General features: G+C 39.8%; 2 protein-coding genes across 3 annotated transcripts in view; both read right to left on the reverse strand.

Annotated features, from left to right (window-relative positions):
• Positions 1-1,658, reverse strand: part of hook1 (hook microtubule-tethering protein 1) — a 72,163-nt gene extending 70,505 nt beyond the window's left edge. The window contains exon 1 of the mRNA XM_080195537.1: positions 1,518-1,658. Coding sequence (XP_080051663.1) covers positions 1,518-1,562 — 45 coding nt within the window. The 5' untranslated portion in view covers positions 1,563-1,658. The remainder of the gene's footprint in view (positions 1-1,517) is intronic.
• Positions 1,659-12,345: 10,687 nt separating this feature from the next.
• Positions 12,346-19,044, reverse strand: part of LOC145347751 (uncharacterized) — a 32,533-nt gene continuing 25,834 nt past the window's right edge. For both annotated transcript variants that reach the window (XM_080195536.1, XM_080195535.1), the window contains exon 8: positions 12,346-12,940. In XM_080195536.1, the coding sequence (XP_080051662.1) occupies positions 12,781-12,940 (160 nt within the window). In that variant the 3' untranslated portion in view covers positions 12,346-12,780. The remainder of the gene's footprint in view (positions 12,941-19,044) is intronic.

Consider the following 19,044-nt stretch of genomic DNA (forward strand, 5'->3'; position numbering starts at 1 on the left):
CAACATAGATGGGAAAACAAAAAGAAAAAACTGCGGATGCTGGAAATCTGAACTAAAAACAGAAAATGTTGGAAATCTCAGGATAGCAAGCAGCAACAGCGGAGAGGAAAACAGAATTAGCATTTCAGATGGATGACCTTTCATTAGGATAGACAATAGGTCAATGATCTGAAATGTTTTTCTCTCCACAGGTGCTGCCAAACTTGGGTGTTTTGTATTTCATTTGTTACTTTAAAACAATTCTATACTCCAGTTACAATGAATGGATAGAATAAAATTACCTTTAAGTCCAAATTCTGCCATTTATATACTTTGGTATGATCAATTGTAGACAGACAATTCTTAAAAACAAGGGAACTTATTTTCAACAAATGGAACGAAAGAGCAAGTGAAATTGAATCCTAATCTGTAATTTGATTGGTGGAATGAGTTAGTTTTATATGGGAACTGCTTTAAAGAAAATCTTACAGATGAAACTTCTAGAGATCTAAAAAAACTCTTGATAACTGCGTGTAGTAAAATCAATATTTCATTATTGTCTTATTCATATAAACATAATTTCCCTTTGTTAGAAAAAGAAACGTACTGACAACTTTGCTATAGTATTAGGCCAAGATCTCCCAATGAGATCAGTGGAGACAGCAGCATAGTGATATTAGTAATCCAGAGATTCAGGACAACATCTGAGGACCCAGGCTCAAATCCTGCTATGGCAGATGGTGGAATTTGGAATTCAATATGAATGAAACCATTGTCATCAACATCTATCTGATTCACTTTAGGGAAGGAAATCTGGTCTGTCTGTAACTCCAGATCCACACCAATGTGGCTGATTCCCAGGTGCCTTCTGAAATGGAGGGCAGTTAGGGATGGGCAATAAATGCTGGCCCAGCTTCTCATTAATTAATTTTTAAAAATCAGTTTCACCCATCGACAGTTTAACTGTATTTCCCCAAACAACAGGGGCTTGGGGGGGAGAGGGAGTCAAAGACTGACATCAAAAAACAAGAGTTCTTACCTGACAAGGAGACCTAAAGAGAGAAAAACAAGTGTTTTGCTTAGGGGGTGGCAGTTCAATGGACCAACTATTTGGAATTGTACTCTATACAAGTGTTTCTTTTTATTTCATTTTAAGATATTCTTACAGGGTAAATTCTGCTTACATTAAGATGAAAATAACTACAGTATACATTCTCAATAAAGGCGATGGGGCAATCAGCTCAAGCTCATTTGAACATTACTTTAGGCCTGTATACCTCTCATGCATCTAGAGCTTTTAAATCATATTCCTTAAGTTTAGTTCGACAAATGCAACATGAAGTAAGTGGTAGGGAACCCTTGAGGTGTATTTAGACAAAAATAAGGCGACAACACACTAGCTGCCGTGCTTGCTCGGGGTCATAATGGCTGTTTAAAAGCCTGGCTTGACACCTGTACCGGAGGACAGCACAGGTGAGTCACTCAACCCGGGGCTGCAAAGCAAAGAGGTAAGCTGCATTTGGGCAGCACTCACTCACCCAGATGATCAAGCTATCGCACAGCTCCGACTTATTCACTTCCATCAGCCTTCAATTCATTAAAGAAGCACACACACATACAACTTATCTTAAGTAAACCTTCCCTCTCTCTTCCGTCTGACCCTGGGGGAAATTATGACACAGAGCGACAGCCCAGTGGCTGCTGAAGGTAAGGGCAGCTGGACAGGGAGGATGGAGCATTGGCTCAGCCTTGTTGATTGATGTTTGCGATGTCCATTCAGGGCTGTGCTTAAATCGCTCGGTCCGCCTCCCTCACCTGAACTGGAGCGTCTGCCGTCCTGCCAGGTAAACAGTGGCACAGCTTCAGGCTGAGCTGCTTTAAGGAGCGCACAAACATTTGGGGGGAAAAAGATGCAAATGAATAAAGAAATGAGTGCAAGCTATACAGAATTTGCACGGTCGGTTTTTAAAACGCTTCCGTGAAAGTTTAGCAGTTATTTCAAAAGCACATTTGACTGGCATCAAGTTTATTTTAAATTCAAGACAGCGATTTAACAAAACAAGGCGTATCTTTCACATCCAGATTTTGTCAATTTATCATTGATACATACATTTTTGGCGCAGCCATCACATCTGTTAATATTTTAATCTGCACTTTACAAAACATTAGCTGTTGTTGAGCTATTTTATTGGTTAGTTGGATTGTCAATCTCAGGAAGACGATTTGAGGACGTAGTTCTCTCGTTAGTAGCAGATCCTGCACTATTGCTACCCTGCTTACCTGGAGCTCTTCATTCTGCTCTGAACACTCTCTCCTATATGTCCTCAAGCAGAGGATATTTCAAATGTCCGAAGAGTACAGGCCACCATCGTTTCTGCTAGTAATTAGAAAAAACAGGAACTGCTTTAAGTGCTCGGCAGCCTGGCAGCAGCGGTGGAGAGAGAAACGTAGTCAACTGGGGAGACATTAACTCACAGGTGGCCAAGGTGATTAGGAAAGTATATGGCATACTTACCTTCATCAGCTGGGCACTGAGTACAAGAGTTGGGAAAACATATTGTAGTTATATAAAACTTTGGTTTGGCCACGTTTGGAGTTTTGCCTACAGTTCTGGTTACTACACTATCAGAAGGACATGAAAGCTTTGGAGTACAAAGAAAGTTCACCAGGATGTTGCCTGGTCTGGAGGGGGTTGGCTATGAGGAGAAGTTGAATAAACTACGATTGTTTTCACTGGAAAGACAGAGGCTGAGGGGAGACTTGATGGAGTCTACAAAATGATGAGAGGCATAGACAAGGTGGATAGTCAGAGGCTTTTTCCAAGGGTGGATGTGTCAATTACAATGGAGCACAGGTTGATGGTGGAGACGGAGTGGGGAGGGGGGAGTTTAAGGGAGATGTCCGGGGGAAGTTTTTCACACAGAAGGTGGTTGGTACCTGGAATGCACTACCAGAGTAGTGGTGGAAGCAGGCATATTAGCATCACCTAAGAAGCATCTGAATGGGTATATGAATAGGGAGGGAATAGAGGGATATGGATTGAGTAAGGGCAGAAGTTTTTTTTAGTTTAGTTAGGACATCATGGTCAGCATAGGCTTGGAAGGGCTGTACTTTTTTTATTCTTTGTTCTTGGTTCTTTATTCTTACCTACCCTCCTACATTTATTCATTCTACATCATTGCGGCTGCTATCATAGAATCTATACACACTTCCACAAGAGCATTATATCTTATTCTATTTCTTAATTGGACATAAAATCTTCACTGCCTGCTCACCTCTCATTATATCCCCTCTTGTTATTTAAATTATTTGGCGTGTATTCACAAAAGTTACTTTCCCCTTTCTTGCATTTCCTCCATCTCCCCTTCAACAGAGAGCTGAGCTGGTTCCAAAAAATCATTCTGAAAGCAATGGGTGTTTTTCTCTCCCAAATATTTCTTGGTTTCATGAAGGTGACCTCTCACACTGAGGCATGATTTCTAAGCTGCTTGACACTGCTCTAATTATTGGACCCAAGTAATTAGTCCTTTGTGGGATCCAGATGGTGAGCATTGGTCGGCTTTTCAGTTTGCACTGGGGGCTGAGCCTAATACTGTCCTCACCAAATCCTCTTATCCACCCCCCCCCCCCCCCACCACCCAAAAACACACTTGTCTGTGTGATCAATGGCTGATAATCAGGAACAATAACTTTGGCTGATGTTCCCCAGCTTTCTACATAATGCACAATGAAGCTAAAAGTGCCCCCTCAGCTGAAATCCAGGTTACGGACTACTGGGGCGGGTATGGTAGCACAGTGGTCAGCACTGCTGCTTTACAGCGTCAGGGACCCGGGTTTGATTCCCGACTTGGGTCACTGTCTGTGTGGAGTTTGCATGTTCTCCCCTTGTCTGCATGGGTTCCCTTTGACTGCTCCGGTTTCCTCCCACATTCTGAAAACATGCTGGTTAGTTGCATTGACTTGAACAGGCTCGGCCTGTGGCGACTAGGGAAATTTCACAGTAACTTTATTGCAGTGTTAATGCAAGCCTTACTTGTGACTAATAAATAAACTAACTTTAATACTCAACATAGGGTAGGAACTGAACCTGTGTTGTTTTGATCCATGTGGCTCAGCGCTGTACTATGGTAGATTTACCAACAAAACTATAAAGTATATATTTTTTATACACACAGAAGAAATCTGAAAAGAAAATGCTCAAATTCTACAAGTACACCACTCTGATAGGCTCAGACCCTTCATTAAAGCCAGGAACCAGAAGATAAGTCAAAGTTTAAAATATTTGTATTTCTGGAAAAGCCCATCTCAGAAGAAACTAAAGCAAATGAAAGATAGTGTAAAGCGCATTTGCAGTAATTAGTGCTTTTGTTACAAAATGGTTGCTAAACTCTTTTCCAGGGAGCAATACACCATATGGCGCACTTTATCAGAGCTTTTAATAATGTTGAAGCTGCTGTTCATGTTGCTCCTAATTTTTAAACACTACAGAGCAGATCAATAAAGATTAAGGCAATGAAGTTAGAATACAAAACCAGGATATGATGAAATATTCCACCACTTCATTTAAATAACATTTACAGCACAATAAATACAAAAAAAACTTTATTCCTAGAAAACCATGAAAAGCTATATGGCATTTTATGATTAATTTAACAGTTACAAAAATGTAATCTTTATTGAAGAAAATAAAGTGTTGGAAAGTTGTGAATTATATTTTAAAAACAATAAGTGCAATCGAGATCACTTGATGATTCTGGTTTACGTAAGTAGTGCAAAACATTTTTGTACCACTAGATGTCATATGATGGTAAATATTGCACTGGAAAGCATTCTTAGCAGGACAGGGGAGGACAAATCACAGCATTCAGCATGTCTCATTATGTTGTAAGAAAATATTGAACGGAGCTTTATGTAAAGGCTATTATATCTCTAGGACCTTATTTAGGTACTACTGGCCTCATTGTACTCAACTCCAGGACTTCAGCATAAAATCAATGTTGAAACCATAGTGCAGTACTGAGGGAGTACTGCATTGTTGTGAATGTTGTCCTTCAGATACAATGTTAAATAAAGGCCCTTCTCCCCTCTCTTATATAGAATCATTGAATCCTATAGTGCAGAATGAGGCCATTTGGCCAATCGAGGTGACACCGACCACAATCCCACCCAGACCCTATCCCAATAACCCCATGTAATTACCCAGCTAGCCCCTCTGACACTAAGAGGCAATTTAGCATGGCCAATCCATCTAACCCGCACATCTTTGGACTGCGGGAGGAAACCAAAGCACCTGGAGGAAACCCACACACAGGGAGAATGTGCAAACTGCAGACAGTGACCCAAGCTAGGATTCGAACCTAGGACCCGGGCATTGTGAGTGTGCAGTATTAACCATTGTATCACTGTGCCACCCTGTGGTCTGCTATTGAGACTAATAATAAACCACAAGGTCAGCGTTAGTAAACTAAGTGGAACAGTTTATTAACATGTCTTAATCCTAGCACAAGTCAGCACAAGATTGACCATGCAAACTCAACCCAGGATGGAGTTCGACTCCCAGGTCACCTGACCTGTTCTCTTAAAGGGACATGTCCCTAACATATATAACACTCTCAGGTGGATTTGAAAGATTCCATGGCACTATTTCAAAGTAAAGCAAGGGAGTTATCCCTGGTGTCCTGGCCAACCGACAACACAAAAAACAGATTATGTGATCATTATCACACTGCCGTTTACGAGAGCTAGCTGTGTGTAAATCACTTGCTGCATTTCCACACCAGTGACACTTCATCCATCTCAGTGGATGTAAAGTTCTTTTTGAGACACCCAGTGATCATAAAAGGCGCTATTAAATGAAAGTTTATTTTTTCAACATTATATGGTGCCTGGTTCGTTAGAAGGAGTTCAAAACCAAGTTATGCATGACCATCTCCAAGAGGTGATATGGTGAAGCAATGGTTGATTGAACTGAGACCTAGCAATTAGTTTGCAGTCACCACGAGCATCTGATTGCAGAACCATCAGTATGAATGCTGAGGCTGGCATTATGACAAGCATGGGACCAAAATTCAAAGATGGTCACAGCTAGTGTAAAAAAATGAACACATGCAAATTTGACATTTGGATTTCAAAACTTCAGTACATGCTGATTCTCTATGCTCATATAGTTCAATAAACATTGGCCCGAATCTTCCCAGCAATGACTTGTCGCTGAGTGGATTGTCACTGCAATCAAGGATTCTGCTGCATCTTCCATCTGGACTCTTCCCATCATGGCCATTAAAGAAATATACAGCATACCCATCTTTCAAGCATCTCTATTGGAGCAGAATTTGAGAAGACAGGACGTGGCCCCTTTTTATGACACACACTGCTGCACGGTATATTTAAATGTCTAGTATTTAAATGTGAATGAATGGATGAGTTGGTAGGTAGGAGAGAGTGGGTGAGTTGGACAGGTGGATGAGTGGCTAGTTGGGTTGGGGACTGTGAAGGTCCCCCAGTTGGTTCCACTTGAGGACTGTTAGCTGATCAGAGGGGGTGGTTGCAGTGGATGATGATTGGTCAGTTGTGGAATTACTGAGTTGCTAAATTTTAATTTGACCAACATTTCCTGGATAACTATTGTAGTAAGTACTGTGGAAATGTCAGAGGTCTGTCACCCAAGCTCAGAGACATTTGCACAAGAGTCCCAGAAAACAGGAGGATTGCCTTAGGAGGTTTAAATTTCCAGTCCAGTTCCCACATGTCAGGACTTCCACAGTCCATCTTCCGTTGGATGCCCAGTCACCAATTATCTGGACACTGCAATATTTGCCTCAATAAGTCACACCAGTGCAAAATGGGGTAACATAATTACAGCTAATTCACTGTCCACAGATGCTGCCAAAGATAGGTATTCACAGTATTTTGTTTTTATCCATACCAGCTATCATGTATCATCCAAGAAAGAAGTAATTTTGTCTCTGACAATTTTTAGAAGTTTTCCCATTACTGAAGCAACATTGACTAACTCGGAGATTTATCCCTCTCTTATTTGAACATGGATGTAATATTTGGAATCTTGCCGTCTTCTGGCATCACTTTATGTCCAAGGAGAATTGAAAATTATGGTGAGAACTTCTATTATTGTCACCAAAGCTTCTATCAGCAACCTAAAATGCATCTCATTCAGACAGGTGATTTGCCTGCCATAGAATTGGAGCAGGCAATGGGCAGAAAATGTCCATTGACCTCAGACAGGAATTTTCGGTCTCACTTGAACAAGGCCGTAAAATCCTGCCCGTTAACTTTGAATGGTCCCACATACTTGGTCGCTTTAAAATATTTTCACTCCATCCAATTTTTCTACATGCCTCCCTGACAACATTAACCTCCCTTCTTTTGTGCCAATGCAAAGGACTCATTCACAACACTAATGCCACCCACCTCCACAGATACCAAGCATTCTATATCATGTAAACTTCAAATTTGATAATCCACCTTCAAATTTGTGGTTCCACATTTACCTGCTCAAAAGTCGATGGGTTTTAACAAGAGACCTCATTGGCTGAATGGCCAAAACCATTCTGTCAAATGACTGAGACTTTGAGCTGTGTGAATTGTTTTAATCATACAGCTTTCCGGATATATACAAACAGCACTTCACGCTAGCAGCCTGCTTCTGACTGCCATGTTCCATCAAAAAAAAGCATAACTCCAGCTGTGTCCAGGTTTAAATTGCTTGGTCCTCATCTACACTGAAACATCTGAACTTCTGTACCAGTGTTAACTGCAAGGCTGATTAATTTCTACATGCTTCTCCCATTCTGGAAGTTGACGCTACTGGTAGAGTGGATTACCCCATATCAGCTCAGCCAGTTAGCCCCTCTGAAGGAATTTACCATTGGACTTTCAACTTTGGACCCTGGAATTGTGTGAAACAATTATTCTGATTTTGTCTGTGGTCTTTGCCCTATACTTTCTTTTTCTTATCCCTCTTTTATTGTGTGAATGTACCATACACATGGATGTACATATGGACACCCACTTTCCATGTTTTGACTGCATGTAAAATATACCAACCCACTGATTTTACCTTATCTCAAGTCTGTTGTGGGGTTATTAATGGAAGATTGGATCAATCCGAAACTGAGGGGTTGGGAAAAATACATCACCACTTATAAAAGGGGAAATCAAAAATCAAAAACACTCCCTTCTGTTTATGGTCAATGGTGAAAAGAGAAATCAGGGCTGTTTTAATTTAAATCCTCTCCTGTCCATAACAATGAGCATGCCCTTGGAAGAAGCCATAGGCTCTGTGTGAGGTGTCCTGGCAAGAAAGCTGTGTATTTGTTATTATACCTATCAATGGTATTGAATTTGTGCTCCTTTTACATCAATTTTTAATGTTCAGAGACAGGTAAATGAGCTAAAGAAAGTGGAGCATAAATTTCTAATAGAGCGGACAACACAGAAACCAGTGTAATTGAGTTGCAGGGAGTTCTGCTCTAATGAACTGAGATTCAAGATTCACTTACCCGTCAGGTACCAAAGGTGGTCTGCTGCTGGTTATTTCTAATATCCATAATGGTGAATGCTGAGTCAGTGCTATGCTTACTTAAAAAAGCAGTTTCAATGAAAAATAGCTAACTCTTCAGATATCTGCACTGAGTGTTGGAAAGTTCCACGTAGCATTAAAGATGAGGACAATGGTGATTGTCATTGTCAATGACGAATCATTTTCCCTACGTGTTTTTGTGTACCAGAAGTGCATGTTAGAATTTCCTTTGGATGGTTTCAGCTATTTGACATGCTGAAATAGCCAACTAGAGGTAGACATGCTTTGTTGGGAAGTAAGATCTGTGAATCTTCCAAGATCTTCTCTCCTCCACATACCTGACAATAGTCCCAATCAAGTTCAGAATGAGAAAATTCTGGTTTTTGTAACTGTTCCTCCTTTACTCAACTCTTCTTGTATCTAATGGCTCGGATACTTTAAGTTTGAACTTGTGAAAGCTACTTATTTTTCAATGAGTTGTTCCCTCACTTTCAGTTATATATGCAGCTTTTGAAAGAACTGTTGTGTAGATAGTGGATAATTAATTTGTTGCTGGTTTTCCACACATTCCAATATTCTTGATGCAAATTGTCATTGCATACAGAAAGAATTATTAGTCCAAATGTAAAGGGAACAAACAACGTCCCTGCATGAGGTCTCAATCAATCTGAGTCCACTCAATTACCAATCAGCACTTTCTCCTCATCAGTATAAATTGCTCTTCCCTTTATATTTGGCATTCTTCTGATTCTGTCCTGATGAATGCCAGACTAAAGCTTCGATAGCATGTCTCTTTTTTCAGCATTATTCACAAATTACATGTCTCTTAGACTAGTTTTGCCAATCTTAATTGATGAGAATCAAATTTTAATGTTTCTAAATGGACCCCTATTAATATGTAAAACAGGAAATGCTAGAGAAATACTCAGCAAGTCAGGCACCATCTGTTGGAGAAACAAAATGTGTGTAAATGGAAATAGCTGAATCGTTACTGATAGTTGGGCTCAGAAGAGATGACATGAAATTTAATTCAATGTTGAATCCAGAAGGCTGTAAAGTGCTTAGCTCAAAGAGGAGGTACTCTTCCAAATTTTTGTTAGGCTTTAATACGTTAGTGGAGGAGGCCTAGGATAAAAGTGGTCAGAATGAGAATAGGGCTGGGAATTAAAATAACAGGCTGCTGGAAAGACAGGATCAGGTTTATGTCCCACACAGCAGTCACCTAATTAGTATCTGGCCTCTCCTGTGTAAGGACAGCACTGTGAGCAGCAAGTACAAGATGACTCACTGGAAGGAATGATGGGGCATTAGACATCCTGAGCTTGTTTGGGAAGGTGCCATTTGAAAGGAATGAGTGAAAAATGGAGCACAAATTAGAGCGAACAGTCCCTCTGGAATGTTGAAAGGGAATGGAAGATGGTTTGATGGTGGCATCACATTGGAGGTGACAGAAATGGTAGAGGTTGATCGGTTCAATGTGGAGATTGGTCATGTGAAAGGGGAAGAAAGGGAAATCCTACCTTGATACTGGGAGGAAGGGAAAAGGATGAGAGCAAAAGTGAGTAATGAAACTGGCATTCTAAGAGACCTGTAACCATAGGAGGAATCTTTGGTTGCAGGAAAAGGACAACATATTGTATGACATTAGTGTACCTTTAAGAAAGTTTTTTTTAAAACATGATTTCTCAGCTCACAGCTTCAGTGACATCATTGTTGCCAGCTTGACTATGATGAGTCCTTTTATTGCTACTTCAGCAGTTTAAATGAGGGTGTTTGTGTTTACTCTGGGATTAGTTTTATGATCCTGCATTGTTAGGAGGATGATCATGTGTTTTTGAAAAGTTATTTTCTTTCATTTTCAGTTTGGAGCTGCAGGTTTGAGTTTTAGGAGACAGAAAGCTAAAAAAAGTGTTTTTACTCTCTTCCTGTTGTTCTGAAAATTCTGTTAATCAGCTGAAAAATTGTGTTCCTGAAGGGTGAAAATCTGCTGTTGTTGGGGCTGGATCTAGGTTGTCTTGTCTTCAAACTGTTTGGAGTGAATCTAGAGAACTGCAGACTTCAACCAAAGGACTCAATTTCCATTATCACGTGAACGGTAGACTTTGCTATATTGAACCTATTTGAAGGACTTTGTCTTTGGCAAAGGTTTTGGTTTGATTGGAATACATTCGATGTCTTTGTTAAGGGTTATATATTATAGTGGTTGTTTTGTTTCTTGCTTGTAATTGATAAAAGTTCTTGTTAATTTTCTTACTATAAATGTTGACTATATTCTTAAATAAATTTTTGATTAAAGCTTCCTAGTGGGTCTTTTGAATCACACTGAAGTAGAACATAACAAGCTTATCCTAGTCAAGTTCAATATGCAAAACTTATGATTTAGGAAGGCTTCGTAAAACCCTTTGAAGTTTCTGACCCGAACCATAACAATTGGAAGAACTGGTATGGAAAGTAATAAGAACAGAGATGACAGAGATGGAGCAACACCCCCTCCTTCAGAGTACTATACCCTAAGAGGGCATTGTCAACAATGAATTTCATTTATTGTCCATCCCTAATTGCTCTGGTGATAAGCTGCCTTCTTGAAACGCAGCTGTGGATTGATCCACAATGCCATTACAGAAGCTGGATTTTGGCCCAGTGACTGCGAAGGAACGACGATATATTTCCAAGTCAGGCTGGTGAGTGGATTGAAGGGGAACTTGCAGGTGGTGGTGTTCCCATGTATCTGCTGCCCTTGTCCTTCTAGATGGAAGTGGTTGATGATTTAGAAGGTATGTCTAAGGACCTTTGGTAAATTGCTGCAGTGCATTTTGTAGCTATTACTCACTGCTGCTACTGAGCATTGGTGTTGCGGGGAGTGGATGTTTGTGGATGTTGTGCCAATCAAGCCAGCTACTTTGTCTTGTATGGTGTCAAGCTTCTTCAGTGTTGTTGGAGCTGCACCTATCCAGTCAAATGACGAGTATTCCATCACATTCCTAACTTGTGCCTTATAGAGTGCGAAGTAGCCATTGCCTTTTGCAGTATGGCTGACCAGGAAACTCCCACCATTTACCACCTGCCATCAGAATGTGTTGAAAGGATTTACAATATTTTGTATGCACCTTCGTGGCCTTCAAGTTCTGAAGTAGGACTTGGAACTTGGAGTCACTTGCCTAGAAATAGGTATTCTACCTTTGTGCCACAAGACCTCCACATGATGGAAAAATCAGGTGAATGAATAATGTCCATTCAGGAAGTGGGGTGCAGACAACTGTATTCAAAGTAGCTGTGGAAGTTACTGAACTTGTAGGGAATATTGGTCAATAGGCTGTTCGAGAAATTGAGATATCGCCAGATGGGTCACGTAAAGGCAAGGGAAAAGTGAAAATTGGAAACAAAGGTAATAAAATGTTCCAGCTTGGGACAAGAAAACATGAATAAACAAGAAAATGATAAAAGTCCATCAATGTATGGGGAAAGAAAAAGAGGGAGGGAGCTTGTATAAGGACTGTCTGGACCTCCATTCAAGGAAGAAGCTGTGACCCCAAAGCCATCTCAGTAAGGGATAAATGTGGAGATGATTTGGGCATCCAGGTGAGGAGGAGACACCCATTCATACACTGATTTTCATTAACAAGTTATGAAGAAACAGAATACAATCTGAATGCTCATGAATTAAAGAGGTATTCTCCAGTTTTCTGTCTTGTGTATTTCAATATTTTCGGTGCTAACACATGGCAATGAATGGAAATTAACTTCACAATCTTGGGTGGGACATGCTATTGCTGTCAGAGGTGCTTTTTGTTAGCTTTGCAATAAATCACTTTTAGCAAAAACAAAAATTCAAAATGATAAATGCGTATATATTTTCTTTTCAAGTTGTTTAACAGCATGTAACTCATTTGAATCATGTAAACATTGCACATTTTACAACACTATCATTTTCTTAAAATGTACGTTTTATTTTGAAGTACAGTAGCCACTCACTACAACTTTAATATATACACAATCTTTCCTAATCCTCTAATTCAAAACTCATAAGATGCTTTCTATTTCCCCAACTATTGTCCAATTTGTACATAAAGGTCCCACCAACAGTGTTAGAGAGGGGCTACTGTATATTGGTCACATTATAAAACAACATTTCTGTAAATATTCTTATAAAGCTAGTTACACATAAATTGAATACAGTAAACAAACTAAAAACAATGATTTCCACTATTACATGTCTGATTAAAAAAAAACCCTACAAATTCCAATGATAAAATTTGTTTACATCAGGATGAGGTTTTTCGTAGTGATTCCCGCAGAAGTAATTTTACTAAGTCCAAAACTACCTTGATGTTCTGAGGACCAAATCCATGTGTGATTAAATTATAGGGATGTTCCTGCCACATAAAACTATCCATGATTGTGTCAAGATCTTCAATCACCTTTCTGGAGAAAATAAAAGAATTAGGTAAGCCAGCATGAAAACTTCATAGGATCTTTCTCCATTACTCCTTTATATACACTTCTGTAAAATAAAAGTCAGATTACAGACACCTGGAACCACTGTTCAAATGAAAATAATATCCTTTAAATGTTTCAACTAAAATAGTAATTTACCTGACATTAAAAAAATTAATACAAAACTAATGATAAAAGTCCAGCTCCACATGACAAAAGCAGATTTAATGTTAATTTTTATTTCAAGAAGACAAACCAGAACCCACTGAAAAAGACTGAAGTCATGAATTTTATTTGTTGATAATTTGGACTTCTGAGTGCAATTTTTATGATACTTAGAAAAATGTATTTGTTAGTTATCATTTGTCATCTAAAAGTCACTAAATCTATAAGAAATTTCTTAAATAGAGAAGGGAAGAGGAAGTGAGTGAACAATAAACCAAGAAATACTGGCAGTTTCACCAAATCAAATCCTGTGAAAAGTTTAGTGAGTACTTGTGTGTAATCAAACCAAGAAACAAACTGAGGTGAAAATAACAGATGAAAATAAGGTATTTTTCTGATAAACCTTTGTATGAATGTCAGTATAGGAGAATGAAATATGTGCCTTGTTTTAGTGAGCCATGAGGCAAGGAGGACATTCATCCCATTGTGCCGGTGTCAGCTCGTATAAGAAGCTATCCAAGTAGTTCCACTCCTCTGCTCTTTCCCCAGAGCCCTGGAGACATTCGCTTTTTAATTATATATTACATTTCTTTTTGAAAGTTACCACTGAATTTTTGTGAGATTAACCCTCACTGAATCTGTTTCCGCCCTTTCAAGTAAAAGAAAACCTCACTTTCCTCTCCAGTTACTGTGCCAATTATCCTCAGATTATTGGCAAGTTTCCAAATGTATTTATTAGTGTCACAAGTAGGCTTACATTAACACTGCAATGAAGTTACTGTGAAAATCCCCTAGTCACAACATTCCAGCGTCTGTTTGGGTACACAGAGAGAATAAATCATAACCAATGCACCTAACTAGCACATCTTTTGTAAATTGGTGGGAAACTGGAGTACCCAGAGGAAACCCACGCAGGCAGGAGGAGAACATGCAGACTCTGCACAGACAGTGACCCAAGTCGTGAATTAAACCTAGGGTCCCTGGTGCTGTCAATTTACTGCACCAAATTGTGAACACCTCCACTAACTTTCTTCTGGTCAGTGTCCAATCCTGAAAAACCTCTTGGATTTATTTCCTTTCCAAATCATCTCTGAACCTCCATGTTAGATTGTTGATGCAAGAGGACTACAAGTTAACTTCATCACATATTCATCTCTCAGAATTTAACTCAGGACTCCCTCTACTTAAATCTACTTGTCCTCTATTTACAAGTAGGTCATGCCTCTTCTCATCTCAACTGCCCCGTTTGGTTTCATTTGCTCCTGATATCATTTGTGCTTTAAAATATTTATTCCCTAACACTCTCCAAAAGTCAGCTCAAGTTTCCTCCATCAGCTGATGCAGAATAACTCTTCATTGTTCAAGATTTCAATTTCCATCTTAACTTGCATCCTCTCTCTCTCAATTTAACACCCCTTCTGTTCTTTCTCAAAGTCTTCCTCTGTATAAACACATTTCATTTTATGGCCTCACGCTGAACCATGCCATCTCACAAAGCCTTTCTACTTCAATTCTCTTGATCTACCACAATAACATACTCCTCTGAGACAGGAGATGTTAAGTCCCACTACAAATGGGATGGGGTTAGGACTGCTAACAGGAAATGGCTGTTTTTCAGGCAGGAGGAAAATGTATTCCACAGGGGTCAATGTTAAGACCCGTGCTTTTCCCAATACATATATTAATGCATTAGACATTGGTGTTCAGAGCACAGTTTCGTACTTTGCAGATGATATTAAACTCGAAAATGTTGTGAACTGTAAGGAAGATAGTATAGAACTATAAAAGGACATCAATAAGTCGGTGGAATGGCGTACAGGTGGCAGATGAAGTTCAATGCAGAGAAATGTGAAGTGATTCATGTTGGCAGGAACAACATGTTAAGAAAGGGTACAATTCTAAAGGGAGCGCAGGAGCAGATGGATCCGAGTGTGCATATGTGAAAATCATTCAAGATGGCTGGACAGGTTGGGATAGGAGTTAATAAAGCATAAAGTATCCTAGGCCGTATTAATACAGCCATAGAGTACAAGAGCAAGGATGTTATATTAAACTTGTATAAGACAGTAAGCATTGCATCCCATAAAGGATGTGAAGGCATGGAAGAGAATGCAGAAAAGGTTCATGAGAATGGTTCCAAGGATAAGGAATTTAAGTTATGAATATAGATTGGAGGAAGTTGTGGCTGCTTTCCTTGGAAAAACAAAACAAAGATGATTTGATGGGGGTACTCAAGATCCTGAGGGTCTGGGCAAAGTAGATAGGAAAATCTGTTCCCATTCGTGAAAGGATCGAGAGCGAGAGGACACAGATTTAAAATAATTCGCAAATAAAGCAAAAAAGATACGAGAAAAAATATTTTTACGCAGGTCTGGAATCAATGTTGTGTAGTAGCTTCAATCAAAACATTCAAAAGGAAATCAGACTGTTAAGTGAAAAGGTATGCAGGGTTACAGGGCAAAGGCAGGAGAATAGTACAAGATAAATTGCTTATTTAGAGAGCAGGTGCAGACATGGTGAGCCAAATGGTCTCCTTCTGCAAATACTATTCTGTAATGTTGTTTTGCTGGCGTGGACGACAACACCAACACAGATTGGTTGGGCTAAACATCCTGCTTCCATGTTACAATTTCTATGTTGTTCTGTTTACAACCATTTCCCACTACCACAACAGCCTTACTGTTAACCTGAATGATACCATGGATATAATGCTAAATTAGGGGTAATTTTATGACTCAGTATCCATGCAGAGCTGGACTGAGATTTAGAATCATTAATCCCAATTCTCAAGAGGACTTTTTTTATTTGTAGGACATAGAGATGAGGTCCAGTGTGCTTGCCCACCACGTCAATGCTGGTGCTTTTGAAACAAATCAGAGAAAGCATCCCAACTGAAATATTAACCAATGTCTCCTCTTTTAGTTTCAGACATAAATGCAGTACATGTCCAAAACTGCCTATTTCATTTCCAGCACGTACATATTTCATTTACTCTGAAATAGTTGGGACAGTCACTCATTCTTATGATTCTCCAATCAGCAACAGCACTGTGAAGAAATTATAGAAGCAAAGTGTTTTCCAATAACTCTAGAGGGAAGACTGGAAGATTATTCAAAGGTTACTTTCCCATGTGCCCTGGTACCTAATTTCAGACTGGCACTGGCGAATACTGATAGCAAACTACCTGCCTGCTGAACCAGCTGGGAGATACGTTTTGCTTCGGAATGGCTCCACAGAGAAAACTTCAGAAGCATTAACAGTACAACTGAGGGAGAAGAAACACAGCTCAGTCTTTCAGCCAAATCATTAACCTTTTCCAGGCTTGTGAAACGTTGAAGGCAGCCAACCACCACAATGTCACGCAAGTGTCCTGAGAACAGGCTCTGGGGTCACTATGCCTCACTGAAGTCCTAGGCCAACTGATCTGACCCTCTAAGCCCCCTTTTTTCTTTTAAATAAGAACTTAGAAGGTCCTACAAATAAAAAAGTCCCCTTGAGAAGTGAGATTCATGAATCAAAATCTCGGTCCAGCTGGGTCATAAAATTACCCCTAATTTAGCATTATATCCATGGTATCATTCAGGTTAACAGCAAGGCTGGTGTGGTAGTGGGAAATGGTTGTAAACAGAACACAGAAATTGCAACATGGAAGCAGGATGTTTGGCCCAACCAATCTGTGTTGGTGTTATCGTTCACATCTGCAGAACAAAATTACAGAAGGAAGTCATTTAACCCATCGTGAGTGCACCAGCTCTCTGAATAAGCAATTCACTTTGTACTATTCTCCTGTCTCGTAAACTTGCATACCTTTTCACTTAACAGTCTGACTTCCTTTTGAAAGCTTCGATTGAAGTTACCTACACCACACTCAACAAGCAGTGCCTAGCATTCCAGACCATAATCAGTTGCTGCATGAAAATGTTTTTTCTTTGCATATAATTTTATTTGCATAGTGGATTTTAGTTACCCCTCGCCAAAGATCAGCTCCTCCTGTGAGCAACTTAAAAGGGTGATAGCTCTCAATCTAATCTTCAGGTGTCTACATACCAGTGGAAGGAAGATTCATGTAATACCTTTCCACCAATAGAGGTCACCTTCTTATCCAGGAGGGTATGGTTCAGTATTTAATATCTAGCTAGCTATTCCACAGGTAAGTGACAGAACTGTAATTAAAAATCATGTGGCCTACCAGTGCTCACTTTCCAACTATTAGAGTAGATGGACCCATCTACTCTAATCCCATTTCCTATATTCTTTAATTTTCTCCCTTTATAAATAACTATTGTTTTAATTTATGCTGTAGTCCCTGCCACAATAGTCAACAGTAAGAAAGCAGTTTATGTCCTGTTCTTAATAATCTAATTTTGTTTCGCTAGAAACAATTCCTACCAATTTGTCCTTCAGCAAAAAATTTTATCCCGAGAAAAGATTTCAGATTTTAATAACATTTATTAAATCTTTTGCATTCTATGATCCACACTTTTAAAAAAAAGTCCCAAGTTTTTGAGCCTTTCTTCATGATAATCTCACACCCGGTTTCATTCTAAGTGTCTCTAGGTGAAACACACAGTGCATTAGCACTGCGCCAATGGAGGAACCCCGCTTCAGTGTTTGTGGGCACCAGAGCCTGATAACACTGCATTAGCAGGTAATGCAGAGTGACATCAAACTCTGAGTGGTTGAGTCCCCTTAGGGCAGGGGAATGGGATCAAAGATTATTGGGAGAAAGCAAGATTAGGCTATTGAGTTGGATGATCAGCCATGATTGTGATAAATGGTGGAGCAGGTTTCGAAGAGCTAAATGGCATCCTCCTATCTTCTGTGTTTCTAAAACAGACTGATCCAACATTGAGACGTACGTGCAAGGAACGAGAGGTGACTAGGAAAGGAGGGAGGGAGGCAGACAGCAGATCCTGTATTTAACTTTTGCGAAAAAAGATGCAGCCAGCAGTTTGTTCAATCGATCCAGGACTGAGGACAGGTCAACCAGAAACAGCAAAACGTAAGGCACTGGTGAAAGCCTCAAGCCATGGTGAGCCACCTGGTCAGCAACCATCAAGCAGCAAGGGGAGCATGTAAGGGAGGGCTCGACCCAGCCAGGGCTGAGGAGGGCAGGCAAGCCAGCAACAAGACACTGAAGGAGATGACGGGAAGGTAGGAAACTGCCTTGAAGACTCCTGGCAAGGCAAGCAAGATTAGCGAGACTATGATGGGACAGTGAGGAAGAGTGAAAGTGTGGAAACAGGGGAGGAGTGTATTGGACAGGGGGCTGAATCAGGGTTGCAGACTTGTTGGGAGAGTGTGCATGTTTGGGAGTTTGAGGAGGGAAATGAGCAGAATAGAGGGAGTGTTTTTTTGAAATCCAGAGTCACAACTTCATTGTTAAGACACACATCATAATACTAACCATCTTTACTGCCATTTTGACAAGAGGTAAGCTTGGATTTCAATCCAGCAACTTTCATATCGGCATGATTTTTCAAGTTAAAAAGCATTAAAGCATTGATTAATTGTGTATTTTTGTGGCTTGCACCTTTGCGTTCTGTAGGGCGAGGTTGTGTGGGTTCAGGAGTAATGTCGTATCATGGGGGCAGAAATGAAGATGAGATGGGGCCCCATAAATAATAAAACTTCTGTGATGTGCTTTGTCTGAAACGTTTTTTCATAGACTAACTTCCTAGCCACACACTGACACATCTAGGTTAATGTTTCAGGGCCATGATCTTTCAAAGATCACAGACTCAAAATGTTAACTCCGTTCCTCTTTACTATGCGATCAGACCTGAGCACTTGCAGCATTTTCTGTTTTTATTTCAGAGTTATGGCAGGATTTTATTTTTCTGTTGAAACATCCAACCAGTTTCATGTCATTACAAATTAATTCTAATGATGCCTTACTTTTAAGATAACCCTTTGTTCCAGAAACT

The sequence above is a fragment of the Carcharhinus amblyrhynchos genome, chromosome 9, assembly GCF_965287045.1.
Source record: "Carcharhinus amblyrhynchos chromosome 9, sCarAmb.v2.hapA, whole genome shotgun sequence".
Taxonomy (NCBI): domain Eukaryota; kingdom Metazoa; phylum Chordata; class Chondrichthyes; order Carcharhiniformes; family Carcharhinidae; genus Carcharhinus; species Carcharhinus amblyrhynchos.